Source organism: Parus major, chromosome 7, assembly GCF_001522545.3.
Source record: "Parus major isolate Abel chromosome 7, Parus_major1.1, whole genome shotgun sequence".
In the NCBI taxonomy this organism is placed as follows: Eukaryota; Metazoa; Chordata; class Aves; order Passeriformes; family Paridae; genus Parus; species Parus major.
The window spans coordinates 6,969,709-6,986,894 of NC_031776.1; the positions used below are offsets into that span (position 1 = coordinate 6,969,709).

The 17,186-nt window shown below is 39.4% G+C and overlaps 1 protein-coding gene across 2 annotated transcripts in view; it reads right to left on the reverse strand.

Moving 5' to 3' along the window:
- Positions 1–17,186, reverse strand: part of COL5A2 (collagen type V alpha 2 chain) — a 102,407-nt gene that overhangs the window by 2,768 nt on the left and 82,453 nt on the right. For both annotated transcript variants that reach the window (XM_019007550.2, XM_015635320.2), the window contains exons 27-52: positions 16,787–16,885; positions 16,636–16,689; positions 16,484–16,537; positions 15,944–15,997; positions 15,324–15,377; positions 14,946–14,990; positions 14,416–14,514; positions 13,553–13,660; positions 13,375–13,428; positions 11,829–11,882; positions 11,653–11,706; positions 10,585–10,638; positions 9,721–9,828; positions 9,560–9,613; positions 9,307–9,360; positions 8,298–8,459; positions 8,090–8,197; positions 7,078–7,185; positions 6,876–6,929; positions 6,449–6,556; positions 6,289–6,342; positions 4,909–5,016; positions 4,022–4,075; positions 3,194–3,301; positions 989–1,280; positions 636–823 (exon numbers count right to left, since the gene is read on the reverse strand). In XM_019007550.2, coding sequence (XP_018863095.1) covers positions 636–823; positions 989–1,280; positions 3,194–3,301; positions 4,022–4,075; positions 4,909–5,016; positions 6,289–6,342; positions 6,449–6,556; positions 6,876–6,929; positions 7,078–7,185; positions 8,090–8,197; positions 8,298–8,459; positions 9,307–9,360; positions 9,560–9,613; positions 9,721–9,828; positions 10,585–10,638; positions 11,653–11,706; positions 11,829–11,882; positions 13,375–13,428; positions 13,553–13,660; positions 14,416–14,514; positions 14,946–14,990; positions 15,324–15,377; positions 15,944–15,997; positions 16,484–16,537; positions 16,636–16,689; positions 16,787–16,885 — 2,343 coding nt within the window. The remainder of the gene's footprint in view (positions 1–635; positions 824–988; positions 1,281–3,193; positions 3,302–4,021; positions 4,076–4,908; positions 5,017–6,288; positions 6,343–6,448; positions 6,557–6,875; positions 6,930–7,077; positions 7,186–8,089; positions 8,198–8,297; positions 8,460–9,306; positions 9,361–9,559; positions 9,614–9,720; positions 9,829–10,584; positions 10,639–11,652; positions 11,707–11,828; positions 11,883–13,374; positions 13,429–13,552; positions 13,661–14,415; positions 14,515–14,945; positions 14,991–15,323; positions 15,378–15,943; positions 15,998–16,483; positions 16,538–16,635; positions 16,690–16,786; positions 16,886–17,186) is intronic.

The following is a 17,186-nucleotide window of genomic DNA, read 5'->3' on the forward strand; positions in this document are numbered from 1 at the left end:
CAGTAGGACCCCTATTAAATAAAATCTAAGGGTGGATTCTTTTGTAATTTGCTGCCTGTTATTTGTCAGGATCATCAGTTTTAGAAGTTGCCATACAGGAAAAACCCAGAAGAAAGGTGAGTGAAATTTTTTCTACCTAGAGACTGATGGATTCCGCATGGATTAACCTGACACATGTGATAACAATCATATTTTAATTCAAAAACAAATTTCTAAAGTAAGTTTCACAATTTTTAGCACTACAGAGTTTTCTGAAAGGAATATTAGCATTCAATTAAAATAGCAGGGATCTGGACTACATATCAGGGTAGAAGTACAGTTGTTTAAGGACAAGGTAGAGACTTAGTAAAAGACTCAGAGAGAAGATGTTGTTTTTGTCTAGCAGTGGTTTGCTTTAGCCAATCCTGCATTAGAAGCACTTGCATTGTTTTTTCCCAGCTATTTCCTACCTTTATTTTATGGTACTAACAATCAAATTGACTATAAGCCAGTCAGTCAACAAGTATAATGTTCTTACCATAGCAGAATCTGCTCAGAGCAGCAGAGGAAGTTCCAAATCACAAGGCAACAAACTTCACAGAAACCAGTTCTTAACAGTGAACTAATAAATGCATAATAAACAGACATTTATTTACCTGTGATCCCCTGTTCATATCAAGGCCATACCAAACAGGCTTTAAGTCAGAGGACTTGCTGGCCCACCATGTTTTGCGGGGCACAGTAGATGGGTTGGCAGAAATGCAGGTCTCCCCAGTTTCCATGTTGCAGTAAACCTTTATAGCATCTTCAACACATCCTTGGTTAGGATCAATCCAATATTCACCTACAAAGAACATAAAACGTGACTCTGTCATATTACAAAGCTTTTTGAAACGACTGTGAAGACATAAGCAGAAATACATGGCAGCAGTGCAAAGCAGGCCAGTGAGCAAGCCCATGCTGGACACGAGGCAGCCTCAGAGTGTACAGCAGAGGTGAGAACACGCACCGCTCCTCTTGGAGGGGTGGCACAGCTTCAGGTCATCACAGGTCCGCGCTGGGTGTTTCTTGGAGCCATCGGGGCTGCGCATGGTCTCGATCTGGCTGCTCAGGGACTTCAGCGTGGCGTGGACTCCTGGGTCTGTTTTGTTATGGTCATCAGGGGCTGCTTCATCTTCAGTGAACTCCGGTAGTGGATCCGCCATGGCATCGTCATAGTGTCCCATGATGTCACCAATGGCAGCAGTGAGGTGGCCTGGAGGCCCTGGAGGGCCAGGAGGACCAGGCTCACCTGGTGGGCCCTAAGATTCAAAACAAGAAGGCAACAGAGGTCCAGTAGAGTAAATACTATGCCAAATGACAGCAATGCCTGCCACAAACCACCCCCACCACCCCCACCACCCCAAAAAAAAAATTTGGGGCCAGTTACTCTCAAGCACAGAGAATAATTCAGATATAAAAAATTCACCATTCAAAGAACAGGGATAAGAGATTAGAACTGCATGTGAGATATGTATTCACTCTGCTTCATCTCCTCTCAGATTGCCTTAATGATGAACATTTTCTTACTCCTGATTTTAAATTCAACAGCTGGAAAAAGTCACCAAGGAATGCCCTCATTCCCTTTGTTAAACCATCTGTCCCTCCTTGTTCAGATTCCTGTCTAACAACTTTATTTCTTAAAATTCCTGCTTCCCCTAAGTTGCCTCGGAATCATTTTCCTGGATGGAAAATTTGGCACTAGAAACATCTTTATTCAGTGCAGCACTGAGCTTTCTGGCCACAGGCCTCTCATCTTTCTACATCATCTACATCATCCTTAGAAGAGCAGGTGTTTTCCTGGTAAATTTTGGTTTGGTAAATTTTCCCAAATGGTGGGTTGTGAGGTCCTTCTGTTACCATGAACCAGCACACATGAGAAGATATCTACTAATAAACATATCTCACCCTGCCAGCCCTTCTCTGGCAGCACAAAATCTGTAATGTACCTCCAGGTGAATTCTGATGCTCTGGTGCACCAGGTGGTGGATCAGAACTGGCCCTGTCTTTGAGACTCATTACTTCAGAACTCACAACTAGGGCTCCAAATGCTCATACAGAGCACATATCCAAACTAACACACATGCTGTGTCTGAAAAGTGAAACCTCAAGTTTTATTTCTTGCTTTTTGGTTCCAACTTACAGCTGCACGCAAGTCCCCATGGAAAGCAAAACTAAAAATATTGGAATGTGATATTTCTTGTGTGGTTTCATTACACAGATGATAGAGAGATATTATATTCTTATTCCCTGCCATAGACTTTTCATACAGGTCTTGGCGTCTGGGCAGAAGTGGAGATACTGAGAATTAGCAGAATTTCAAATAAAGTAAGCAGAATATTAGCACATGATAAATACAGGAAACACCATGTCTTACTAGACAGAAAGTCAGCAAAAACTGCCTTCCTTTTCTTGCCCATTATTTTGTTCTACCTCTTCCACAAAATAAGTAATATCAATTTTTTAATTCTTCACATGACCACCCAGATTACTCTTTTCTCAAATTCCTCGAATGTATCTTCTTTCAAATAGTTTAACTACCCTTTTTTGAGTATTTTGAATTGGTACATGTGGAATATGCCTGGGATATCCAGCAAGGTTTAGGACTCTGTTCAAACTAGTCAAACCAGTTTTCATCAGTAGTGAATCAGCTCGTGGTTGGTGTCTGTAACCCTCAGCCCAGCATGAAGATCAGCTGGGCTCAGTGTTAGAATTTGGGCTGTTTATTTGGAGTGAAGGATCTCCCTAACACATGGCACAGTGGAGGAAGGTGCTGGCAGACAGGAATGTGGCTGTGCTCACTCAGTGCCACCTCTGTGGGACTGCCAGCTTTGAGCTACTGCTGGCCTGTGTTTGGGTCTGAGGATTTAGGACCCAACTTGCCAGCCATGTTGAACGCAGATCCAGCAGGACCCAGCCAGCTGCCCAGTAGATCCAGCTCAGCCTCAGGAGAGCACAGGTGGATGAGGCTGGGATCATCCCGGGTTCAGAAGATGAAAAGGAGTAAGAAAAGAACCCTTTCAATAACAGTTACCCTGGATGATTGTTGGAGAAACTATCACATTTTATAATTTGTCTTGAGGTCAGAGATGTTCAAGAAAATAATGTGATGGACTGTAGAAAAGATCCTCATTATTTGAAGATAACCTTTCCCCTCATATTTCCATTAATTTACCTCAGGTCCAGCTTCTCCCACAGTCCCCCTAACACCAGGAGGCCCAATTGGCCCAAGTGGACCAGGACTTCCATCTTTTCCAGAAGGACCAACTGGACCTGGAGGACCCTAGAAAATATAGGAGACAGATGGAATGTATTTTAGCATTTGATAACAAAGTCTTAAAAAACAGTCTGTTATAAGCAATGTCTGGTCAGGAAGCAACCTGATTACTTGTGCCTATTACCATATTTTTAAAAATCACCTTTTTTCTTCTTCTTTAAAGGTAAAGAAGGTAGTTTAAAAGCTGCTCTTCTCAAGTGAATCACCTCAGATAATATAACTTGGCTCAGCTGTATATCTCCTTCCTTAACCATTTAAGTGGGACCAGTTCCAGATTCCAGATGCTGTGCAGACTGGAGTAGCTTCTGTACACCCTCAGATACAGGCTCAGAGGTAGATGTAGATGCCTCCCTTGGATGTTCCCAAGGGACAGTATTTCTCCTTGATTTTTGAGTAAATGCCATACATGGAGGATGAGAGGCAGAGTAGAAATCAGCAGAGCTGCCACATAAATGGCTTTGGATCAGCTGCAGTAAAAGTGTCTATAGAAGAAGACTGCAGCCCTGTAGTCATCCCCAGCCAGCATTTTTATTTACCTGTAAACTGTAATCATGAAAATGCTCTACTGTATCAAAAGGTGATGTCTCAGCAAAAGATACTAGGGAAATCACCATACAATACCAAAGTCGATAAAAGTCATTGAAATAAAAATGATGCAGGAATAGAAATCTAAGTGAGAATAAAAAACAAACCCCATGCAAGAAAAACCTTAAAAGTTTTACTCACCCGAGGACCAAACGGACCTGGAATGCCAGGACTGCCCTGTTCACCAACTGGACCCTAAAGAGGAGAAATTATCCTATCATTGTGCCATTTGGAGCATAGCACTTTAGTTTTAAGGCATTAGTGTGTGATATACACAATTTGGCATAAATAGGATTAAAATGTACATAAACAATGGGTGGTACCTCTACCTTAATCCCTTAGTAACTTAATAAAATTTACTGGTGCTTGGCTGTAAAGCTGTTTCTCTAGAAAAGCCCTGGTTTTGAGGTGTTTATAATCAGAGTGGCTTACAAGAGAGTAAGTGACAGCACTATCACCAAGTGAAAAGGTAATTTGGCTGTCGGGGTCTTTTCATTGCTGCTGTCCCTCCAAGTGGAAACTTCCAGAGTTTGCACAGTACCAGTGAATAAATGTTAAAAAAATAGTATGTTTTCCATGATATTTCCATTCAATTGACAATTAAATCACAAAGTTCTTGAAAATATTAGCTAGAGATGCTCTCACAGTCCTTTTGGGATTTTGCACTGAATTCCTTGACTGTAATGAATTCAAACACTGCCAAAAAGCATTTCACACTCTAAACTGATTATCTCAAACTACCAGCTTTTGTAACCACCTAGTGCTGACAGGTCATTGACTGTCAGGGATTGGCCTTGCAAAGGGAACAAGAATAGGAGAACACACAACAACAGCAACAGGTTTACCTCATCATGCAACAGTATTTTTAAATTGCATTAAAAATATTAGCAAGTATAGACACCAGGCCACTCAAACACCTTGTGGAGAAAAATAACATTTGGGTTTTTTTCCACTTCAAATAACTATGTTCCTGATACACTATTTAAGCACCAAGCAAATAAAATTATAGTAAAAGCAGAACAACTTACAGGAGGGCCAGGAAGGCCTTGAAGTCCAGTGAAACCCCTATGTCCTTTCTGGCCCCTATCGCCTCTATCTCCATTGTCACCTTTGTCACCACGAGGTCCTTGGGGACCCTGTAAATATTAATGATGAAATGTAAAATTCTGAACTGGGAGAAGCCTCCAACCTCAAAACCCCCTCATTTCCTTTTAGATACTGCACTCAGACATCCCTCCCTTTTAAAGCCAGAAGAATGATGATGTTGAGGCAGTTACAAGAATCTTAATTTTTTACCAAAGAATAAGTAAATAATTACAAAAAACTCACCTGTGCTTAAATACAGTTGTAGCAAATTTATTCTACATAGCTACATAATACAGTAAAAAATCCATGAACCTGTACTAATGCTAATAAATAATATACAAAACCAATTTTTTTAATATTCATATATTTCTTCAACTTATTGTATATGGTAAATGATTTTTGTTGATGAGATTGAAAATATTAAGGCTCTCTCACAGACCCATTATGATAAAGCATATTTTCAGTATGAAATCATCCAGGCTGCAACTTTACTTCTCACAGCTTATTTCACTTTCATTATGATTAAATTACAACTGAAGTTCATTCCCTAAATACAATATCCAGGCACCACAAATACCTTGCTCCTATTACTGTCACAATTTCATTGTTGTTAGTTTTGATAATTGCAAACTTCTTACACTAATTCAAGAATCATTGGAAAATGTAGCTGCTGTTCTCAATTCTGTATTTCTCAGCCCAAATCGCATGCAAAATTTCTCAATGCCCGATTCCAAATAGTTTATCAACGGCATCATTATCACCAACTACTCAATAAACTTTACTGCCTCTCAAATGCCATTTGCTTAGGGACAGGACAACATTGTTTTGAATTTCCCAAGTTTGCAATTAATTGTCTGGTCCAGGCTTGGATTGTAAAAAACTTATGTAACATAAAAAAGAGGAGTTTTGTTTATTTTCCTTTCCACACTGAAGTTGGAAGTTCATGAGTTGAATTAAGGCCTTTTAATGGGAACAGGTGATTTTGTTGTATTTCTGCCATTTTTATCTAAAAACATCTATTTTTGTTCAGCATTAAGTTCTTTACCCCTTATTTAGGCCAGACTCCAGCCATTTGCTAACTCAGGTCCTACCATTATCCAGACACCAACATGCTCCAAATAAAGATGCTTCCAAAGCATTACTGGATTATCCAAATACAAATATCCAATTTTGTGCAGCTTTGCAGCTCAGAACTTCCTGCACCCACTTGCAGTCAGAACACAAAGTGAAGCCCTGCTTGGCATTCTCATTTGGGCTGGATTCCTCACACATGTTCCTCAGTGGTATCTCAGACAAAAGCACAGTGACCATGGGCAACTTACAGGCAAACCTCTTTTTCCTGCACGACCTGGGGGACCCATCGGACCTCGAGAGCCCTACAAAGATTGCACACAGAAAAAATGTGAGGCAATGCATGAAAAATTGTGCATATACACAGTAGTTTTCAATAAACAAAGTGTTTTCTCAAAAAGCCTCACTTACAGTTTCACCTCTTTGACCTGCATCTCCTGGAGGGCCAACAGGACCTGGAGTTCCTGGACCTCCTGGAGAACCTGGTAATCCTGCAGGGCCAGGTTCACCACGATCACCCTGTAAAGCAGAATTTCAACTGTTTATCTAAAGAGGACTGGTCTAGACCAAAGCAACAAAACTGTAGCACTGCCAGTCTGTTTTTGAGCAATTGCAACCTACAAAGATATTCCTGCTGCAAGAACTCAAATCTGAGTTTGTGGAGGCAGGTGTTCTTAGTCAGGCATCCTCAGCTTTGAGAGGTACTATATTCAAAGCTGTGATACACTTTCAGAACAAGCTCACCATCCAGGTTAACTGAATGAAAAGAAAATCTAAAGTAAGTCAATAATAAAATGGGGATTTGCAGAAGAAAATTAAGAAAATAATATTTTCTTACGCGTTCTCCAACAGCTCCATCTCGTCCAGGAGTACCATCATTACCAGCAGGTCCCTGGAGTTACAGAACAAAAATAGAACTATTGATTAGCTCTGAAATTCTGCATTTCTGGAGGAACTAGAAAGTTGTTCTCCACCTCTAACTTCAAGTCAAGGAGAATGACCTGGCCCTTTCTCACATGCTATGATGCTGTAATACTTACTTCTGGACCAGCTTCACCTACAGGCCCAGTGGCACCTGACTGGCCAATAGGTCCTGGGGGACCTTTGTCACCAGGTGGCCCCGTGGGACCTTGTTTTCCTGGAGTACCCTAAAAAAGATAACAAATATCATATTAAAATTTTAATCACAAAACAAAGAAAGTGCTAAAAACCTGCTGCCTGCCAAACTACTCATGAATCCAGACTGAAATACCATCTACATTTGTAAATGAAAAAAATCCCTGATATTAAAAGAAAAGGTTCTTAAGGAATTTTAATATATATTTAATATACTTTGTATTTTTAAGAAGTTACTGATAAATCAGTCTGATATAATTATCTGCAATAGGTATGATGTTTTAGATTACAGAAAAATATAATTCAGCTTGAAATAATTAACATGATCTTTCTGTCTCAATACCAACAAACTTTGTTAGCTTGGAAAAACTTCTGGCCAACTTCAGCTATAAATGGCTTAATGGATCCAGTGGTAATGACAGATCCTCCATACCAACCCTTTTACTAATGGTCTATTTAATTGCTTGATCTACTGGATAATTACGCTATCCAACAAATATCAATAAATCCTACATGAAAGCAAAGAGAGCAGTAGTGCCTATTTGGAAGGCTGTAGCTCACAATTTATGAAACAGTGTTGACAGAGTATGTACTCACATTAACAGGTCCCCAAGTGACCTTTGGGTACCTAAATGAGAGTGTGGGGTTGCTTTATTCAGGGATCAAGTTTTAAGTTAAATAGGAACATTTTAGACAGGAGCCTTAATGCTATTACTCACTAACTTAATTCATGTTCAGACTTCCCATTATGGCAGAAACAGAAAGGAAGTAAACCTTCTACCTCATGCATTTCCATGAGATTAAATTCTTTACTACCCTCTCTCTCTCCACCCCTGCAACTGGAGTTTTCCAGCTTTCTTCTCATGCTAAGGAGCACACTGCAAATCCCACACAGAAATTCCCAGTCCAGTGGCACATGGCCTGTTCGCTACTTACTGCAGGCCCTGGCAGCCCAGGCATGCCTCTCTCCCCTCGCTGTCCTGGCATTCCAACAATTCCTCTTTGACCCGTAGTTCCTGCTGGACCAGGGGGGCCATCTGGGCCCTGAAATCCACAGAGGAGAAAGCAATGTCACAGTCATGTCAGCAGCAATAAGCAATGAGAGCAAGCCTGGAGCTGGAGGAGGGACAATCAAGGGACGTACCGGCTGCCCATCATCCCCTGGGTCACCCTTGTCTCCAGGGCCACCAGGAGGCCCGGTTGGCCCTCGGTCTCCCACACGGCCATGAGAACCAGGATCACCACGAAGACCTGGGGGACCTTCTTTTCCTGGTTCTCCAATAGGCCCAGCAGGCCCTGGGGCTCCCTAAAATAAATGAAATCACATCATTACATTGGACCTTTTTCTGACCAGGACACGAAAATTCTAAGGACAAGTATATAACCACTGCTAGAAAACTCAACTTTGCTGATTCTTTCTAATATCATCAAGCTAAGGTCCATATCCAACAAACTCTTCATTCCCATGGAACAAATTAGTATTTCAACAGACCTTTGTTCATTTCTCAAATACTTTTAAAAGGCTTCATGTGTCTATTAAGTTTTCTATAAACTTCACATCTGCTAACCTTACAATGACTGTGAGTTGTTATTTTCAACATAGCATTAAAAGGCATATGAAGCATAACACAGTTCTCTGTGTGGAGTTCAACCCTCAACTCGATCCACTGCTAGTATTTTTTTGTAGTGTTTCTGAGAATGTTTGAGCAGAAGAGATTTTGTGTTTGTGGGTTTGTTTTTATTTTAATGGAACTTATGAGTAACTCCACCAATGAGAGAGCCCAGCAGAGCCTTTTTCTTTTCCAAAAACTGTCCTAATTTCAGTCACCACTAAAAGGATAAAAAAGTAAAATACACAGGAAAATATAAGTTGGGTTTTTTATTCCTCTAAGCAAATAAGTCATTGGAGCAATTTGAAGGCCTACTTAACCCAGTGGAAAACCTTGCACCAATATCAGGCATTAGACCAAGCTGAAGACTAATGAGCTTTACTTAATGATGCAAACAGTCTCAAAAGTCTGTGATGACAAACTGTTTTCTTCAATAGAATCAGGCTATAAACACTGTTTCACCCTTCTTGCTTTATTCAACCTTCAGATTCTTGGTAACCATTTTATAAAACATACCTACTAGGAAAATGATAATTAACTTACAGTAGGTCCTGGAGGCCCAACTCTTCCAGCAGATCCTGGGAATCCAGTAGCACCCTAAAAAAAACCCCTTTTTAATGACATCTTTATCAAATGAAACACAACACTAATTACCTCAAATGCTCTGGGCTGAATTAGTGAGCAAATTATATTTACATACTGAAAAATCAAGCTGAGATAAGGAATAGTACACACACCACATAAAATTTTGGCATTAGATTTTCAGCAGTCAGGTCTCAAGACAATATGTACTTACAGGTGGACCCTGAGTTCCTCTACCACCTTTCAGACCAGGAACACCTGGAGGGCCCTACAAGGAAAGGAGAAAGAGAGGGATGGTAGTGAACACCCAGAACTTTTTTCATGAGCAAGATCAGCCTATGTAACTGGTTCTGTGATTATTTTATTCATACTTACTGGGGGACCATGAGACCCAGCAAGACCCTGTGGTCCTGGAGATCCAGCATCTCCTTTCTGTCCAGGTTCTCCAGGTTCACCTTTCACACCAGGCTGACCATCAGGGCCCTATAAGAAATAATATTTAGAAGAAACATCAGGGCAGGCAACACCAAATATTTCTTAACAAAATAATTCTCTAGAGAATTATTCTAAAGGGTAAAAAAATATGTACAAGGGGTACAAATCAGTCCAGAAAACACTGCATTTGTTTAACAATTCAGTATGGTCTTTAGAAGATCACACATAACAATTTCTAAACATTCAGTGAAACCAGTATTTCCATTTTCAATATTTTACTTATCAAGCTCACATTTTTCTTCTCTATAGATTTTCTATTTTCCTCAGCAGCTACAAAACAAACATTGTCTTTTCTAGGCTTTTTTCCCCACCGAGGGAAGCAGGTGCAAGACTGTGAAAGGGATCCTGAAACAGGATATTTAGGCTGTGGGAAGGCTTATTCCAGAGCATCTGGCCCATCACCTCATTCCAGACTTCACTATTCATGGTGCAAATCTTTGCTACCTTCAGTAGATACTTTTTAACTTCCCTCATTTTAATCTCAAAGGAACAACATAACATACTAATGAAAACATGAAATCTTGTGAGCAATTACATAATCTTAACAAGAAAACCACTTTTCAACTGTCTAGGGTGCTTACTGGCCCTTTCCTTCACTTGATATACTGATGGGAGAAAGAAACAGCTACTTTTGCACCAAAAATGTGACTCCCGATCCAGAACACAGCAATTATTCATAATGAAGGAAATTAAGTGTGTCAAAGCATGAGTACAGGAAATTCATTAGTGTTCCAAAATACATACCGGGGGTCCAGCAAAACCAACAGCGCCAGTTGGGCCATTTTCTCCTCGGGAACCCTGGTCAGACAAATTGAAATAACTTTGTTTAACAACCATCTTTCTACAGACAGTATCAGTTACAGTTCAATATATCAGAAGAGATGCTAACTATTTACCCTCGTGCTATTATACTTTTGCTCAATTAATCAGAATCAAATGATCTTTTAATCCTAAAATAAAGGATGTAAGCTATGATGTTAAAAGCTGCTATGTGTTCAAGACTATACTGAGCTTTCAGAATTCAGAGATGGAAGGCAAGCATTAAAACAGCACTAGGAGAAAATCTGGTCACAACACACCCCTTCCAGGGATGGCAAAAGAGCACACACTTCCTTCAACCTACCACTCCAATCACACTGGGGAAAAAACCAGTAGTTCAAAGATGTACCCTTCTATAAGGTCACAACAGGCTTCGACTGAGCTTTCCACACAACATTTGCTTGGAAAAGAAGTAGCTGAAGGCTGCCAACTCCAGCACTCTCTAAAAGGGTGGAAGCTTCTCCAAGTTATACTGGAAATAAGAGTGTTCTGATTTATGACAGGGACATAATCAATTTCAAACAGTATGAAGGATCTAGAAGGGCTGAGCCTCTAATTCCCTAATTGAAGTCAACCCTTAAAATACTCCAAGTCACTAATAGATGGAAGATGACAAGTTACATAACTGGGTGAACTAAGGATTACCTCTGTGCTTTGCCCATTAAATATTTGTTTATGTACAGTGGTATCTTCTAGGGCCATGCTTTTTAAAACATTGACACAATGTGGAAACAGTTTCAGGAGTGAGGTAAGTGAGGGCAACTCTGTAAAGTTTGCCCTAAAACAAGTATAGGTCACAGGAAGAAAATCTGGTAATACTTTTGTAAGTGCACAGCAACAAGTCAGAACTTCACATTTGGCTACAGAAAAAGGGAAAGAAAAGGGGAAAGAAAAAGGGAAAATATATCAGCAAATAAGAAAAATGCCTGGAGTTTGGATCAGAGTTATGTATTGTTAACTTATCCCAGAAAAAAACAAAGCATGTTTACTCACAGGGTTTCCACGAGAACCAGGAGGACCAACTAGACCTCGAGGACCTGGTTCACCCTTAAAATAAAATGAAAGGATTTTATTTCCCAAGTAACTTACTTGTTTTGTCATTTGAAGCACTAATGAAGTCTGATAATATTAAGAAACTTCAGTAGGGAATGGAATAATAATCTGTTTACCTTTTCACCAGTGGGACCTGCTGGACCCATTGGGCCTATTGGACCAGGGAGACCCTTTTGAACAAATTAAGATGAAAAGAAGTTAGAAAAGTGATGCTCAAAAAAGATGGTTTAAAACTTCTCATATATTATCATTCTCTTTTTTCATTCCTTTGAATTCTTCTACTTCATCTCTGGAAATTTCTTTTGTCTTCTTTATCTAAAATTGACTTGCATTTCTTCTCCCAATGACCAAACTCCCCACAAAATATCTGCTTCCCTTCATTCTCTCTCTCTTCTCTAAGTCCATTATCTGCTTTATGCAATATTCATGAATAAGGGCAATGATGAAAAAAAAAAACCAAAACAGCTTTACTTTGCTCTCTCAAAAAGAAACCAAGTCTTTTTTTCCTGCTTGCAAAGAGCTCTCTTTCTCTTATGTTAGTATTCAACTAATTTTATTAATTTTAAAGTATCCATCATTTTTTCTGAAGATTCATTTATATCTTACAAACTACTCAAAAACGTCCTTTATCTCTTCATAAGGCAGGCAAATAAGTTGCAAACTCTCCACCCAAACTCACCAACTCCACATAATGATCCTTCAGCTCACCATTATTTCACTTTTTCATTAACTACTGTAAGCCCTAAACATCCCTTACAATAACTAAGAATTGCTCTGTATCTTTGGATAATGTTTGATTTAGATAACCAATTCCAGCTCACAGATAATAATTTTATTAGAGCTTCTGTATAGTAGGGTTTCTCAAAAAAATTCTTGCTCTTCAACAATAAATTTAGTTCAGACAGGATCCTTGTATTTTGACTGTACCTCAGATTTCCAAATGCTTAGCAGCTAGTACTCCAACTGGTTTGCACAACGCAAGAATCTCAGATATACTCTCAATTCATGTAAAAAGTAACTCAAATAACATCTTGGAAGGAAAAATGGTCAGTGCAGACAAAGAAAACCCAGTGCAACTGGGATAATTGGACAGTTGGTCTGTGCAGCAGAGTGTGTGCAATGTGTCTTGAACACATCTTGAGCAGACTAGAAACCTTATTAATGCAACGGAGACTCAAAACTTTCCAGAAGTGCCAGCAGCTTACTGCACATGTGAAGCTTAGTACATTTACATGAATTTAAACCTGTGAAATTCAGGACAGATTGTGGGCAACTCAATGCAGACAATAAGGAGGCATCTGCCTTAGTTCAAGACTGAGAGCTGGAAGGTTTGCTTTTTGCATATTCATCTCTGCCTGTTCGTTTTTTCACATTTTTTACTACAGCCAACTTAGACAAATCCCAAATCAACTGTGAATCCTTCCAATTGAGCTCTTAACCGGCATTATTGATGATACCAAATAGGGCACACAGGCACCCCAAAACGTTGTGCACAGCAGTCTTGAAAAATGTGAAAATTAGGAGGGTGAGGTAATGAGTAAACCCATGACATACCATGATAGTACACTGCATAGTGTTTATCTCTACCAGCTTAGTCCCCTAGCACAGTAAACAAACCCGTGTGTGGAGAGTGGGTCTAAAGAGAGAGACAGATTTACTTACTCTTGCCCCATCATTGCCAGCTGTACCTTCAGCACCTTTCTCACCTACGCCACCCTACGGAAAACAGCCAGAAAGTCCCAGTTATGGCACTGAATGCTGACTAGGTCATACCCTGGAATAACTGCAGTGTTAAGAGACAGGTCATTCTAGTCAGGAGGACAGCAATAAACAGACTTACTCTGTCACCCTTAGGGCCAGGTGTTCCAGCAATCCCTCTCTCTCCAGGCATGCCCTGAAGGCCCGGTGGGCCTGGATCACCAGGTGTCCCACTAGGGCCTGGGCTTCCCTGGAACAAAAAACAAGTGGTTGCCTATTCATCTGAGAAACATCTTTGTCTCTAGGCTGCAGAACATGTTGTGCCTGTGTTGAAGTCTCTGGGGTACAGTTTTAAGTAATATTTTATCTGAAATTTGGACTTTATTCACAACCAAATACTTTTCTTTTCCCACTGTGTTACTCAGGAAGTTCAACTGTAATATCATAGTTCTTCCAAACCTATTAGTATTTAATCAGTGCATACTCAAGATGAAAACAGATAAAAAAAGAAGCTTGGGAATCTTTCTTCCTTGATGTCACATAGGTTTAGTATAGAAACTAGGTACAGGTAGAAGTTGCCAGGAGCAGAGATGCTCATGTCTATTACAGGTCTCACATAAATAGAGGCACTCCCTGCTTGACCTGACTCTGCTGGTCTAATCACATCCATAGCAGGTACATTCACGCAGGCATCAAGCTTTCAGCATTTTCTTTTAATTGCTTAGCCTTGCCAAGTGTCTTTGTGTAAACTGGTACGGCTCTTACAACGTTGCTAGAAGGTTTTCTGCACTTCAGAAATTGCGCTGCCCAGTTCTACTGTGAATTCTCAGCATTTAAATATGTTTCAAGTTACTAATGTTGTTGTAATTGGCATTGTGTGTCCTTCCTTAACAACAGAGATGCCTTTCATGTTTATAATAAAAAAAATCTCTTTCTTATGATCATATAAATGAGCAGAATTATAGATCACATCACTGCAGCAATACAAATCTCTACTCAGTTTACCTTCGGGCCATCGGGACCGTGGCCTCCAGCCATACCCTTCTCACCCTGGAGTCCTGAGGCACCTGGTTCTCCCCTTTCCCCTGGATTGCCACGTTCTCCCTACAAAATGGAAGATAATCATTTATTTACATGGCAGGGTAGAATTCTGGTAGACAAAATCCTAAATACACCGTAAGTGCAGTAGAGACTGTGAAAAGATTCTACAAGAACTGATGAAATTAAAACTAGCTTTATGGTTTTCCTTGTTAGAGGTGGGGGAAATATGTTACTCAGCAAAATAAAAACTTTCATTTCACAGCATAAACCAAATCATTTAGTAGCTAGTATTTAACATCACTTCAGGAGCTACCAAATCATTAAAGGTGGTAGATTTTACAGAAACTATCTTAAAACATATCCATATTTACAACGATTTTATTGATGGGGAAAAAGGTCAAATACTGACTTTAAACTCTTAAAGTCCATATTATGCATCAACTTCCAACCTCAGAACTGTCATGAGTATTTAAACTCTGGAAGAAAACACTTACCCTGGGGCCCAATGGACCAACAGCTCCAGGATCTCCAGGCACACCCTAAGGACAAAATTCACATTAGAATGAAATCATTATTCATAACTTTGTAGTTATGGAAATTAGAGACAAACATTTTTATTTACAAAGTACTGTGAATGTAGATGGCCAGCTCTAAATCCTATCTGTCAATAACAAGAGGTGATAGTCCAGTTCACTCCAAGAACACAGATTCTCATAATTATTTTATGCCAGAGCAGTTATTGGACAGCTTGCAGACTATATCAATTAAGTATTTTGAAACAGAGTGGGTAATTCAATCAGAAATAGAAGAAAATATAAAGCTACTTTATAAATTGCATTCTTTTTAATGTTATGTTACATAATATACATTACCTGGTCACCTGGCTTTCCTCCCTCACCTGGAGGACCTGGTGGCCCAGGCAAGCCCTGAAAAAAGTAAATAAAATGGTCACTAAAGTGATAGAAAGTTATGTAAATCCAGACTTAACTAGGACACCAAGATCATAAATGTTGCAGTACACTCAATACAAGAGCACACCCTCAGAGATCCCCAAGGGAGAGTTATATTAATATTGCACCAAAGTGTTTCCCCCTCTCTGGAATAGATCGCAACCCTTCCTTAACATTTGCAAGGCATCTCAGCCCTGAAAGTAAAGTTCTCTATAAAGAGATATCCATTTAATTATTACTTCATTATCAAGACAATTATTTTGCTACATATTTGGAACTTTTTTGGAAAATCTTCAAATTAAAACTGATTAACATCAAAGGTTTTCCCAAGGGATACAGAGTTGGTAATTAAGCCTTTGCCAGTTTGGTTTAGTGCACAGCTGATATGAAAGTCATGGATCATTAATTATTTTGAACATCCTTGCCTTAGTTCTGAAGTTTAGTTATATTATACATCACTTGATTGAATTTCTCCAATTTAAGTTTATAAAGACATGGGTGTTTATTTTTTAATTTAAAAAAATAAAAATGTATGCACATACCTGAAACCCTGTAGGACCTGGAGGGCCTTGTTCTCCTCTTTCTCCTGCCAGACCCTATGCAAAAGGAAGTAGTAAGTAAACAGAAGAGGAATATAGGCAAGGTCCACAATTTTTCTTTTCTCTGAATATGCATATTTTCTATTAGGTCTTTATTTATTATACATTTTTACTTATCCCAGGACAAGATGGCCTAGCTAAAAGATGTAATAAGATGTGTATAATTTCTTTAAAATTCTTCCCCTAAGGGTTCTCTGGCAACAGGGAAACACTTCCATTAAAACCAAGAAAGATGAGAAAATTAACTAAGATAATTTTTATTCCCTGCACTATTTTTTATAATGCTTGGTAAAAGGTATTAGACTGCTGATACATGTATATTTTAATACAAAGTTAGCGATTTTTCTAGGACAATTTTTTCTTTAAATGTTCTTAGAATTTTTTGCTTGGGATCACAACTGGAATGAAGGTTGATAAGAAGAGAAGCCAAAAGAGGAGTGAGTAGATGGAGTGCCAGGCAGGCAGAGGTAAAAGCTGACTTACTGGTGGGCCAACAGGACCAGAAGGGCCAACTTCACCATCTTTACCAGGTGCTCCCTACATTGAAATGACAGGGGAAGAAATCTTGTATTGTGAACACACATAACAGAAAAGCACCATTTTCCATAATCACAGCAAATAACAGCCACACTCACTCTCTGTCCTGGGACTCCTGCATTGCCTGCTTCTCCAGGTTTTCCAGGATCACCCTAAATTGCAGAAATAAAAATGATCAGGTTTAGATATTTTTTCATCCATTAAAATATACAGGAATGGTTCAAGTCAAACAGGGATTGCCATACTCACACTACTACCCTTTGGTCCAGGAAGGCCCATGCTGCCTGGCTGACCTCTGATTCCTATGGAACCTGCTGGACCTGGGCGTCCATCTTCCCCAGGACCACCCTGCAGAGATAAAGCATTTTCCACATTAAATTCCAAATCTATTTCTTCATATGAACTTATTAATCTCAAGAAAATGATTGATATATAGAGAAAGTGACATTAGCCTGGTTTGGGGCTTCACTTATCCGTCAAAATGCCTTTACAGCAGATATAGAAATAGCCATACTTCCAGATTTAATCAAATGTTATGCTATTAGAAGTGAATCATGACAAATCATTTATTGTGTCCTTCAAGTGACAACTAGAAAAATATTTAGTTCAAACATTTAACAGTGATACAGCAGCTGGTAAGCAAGAGACA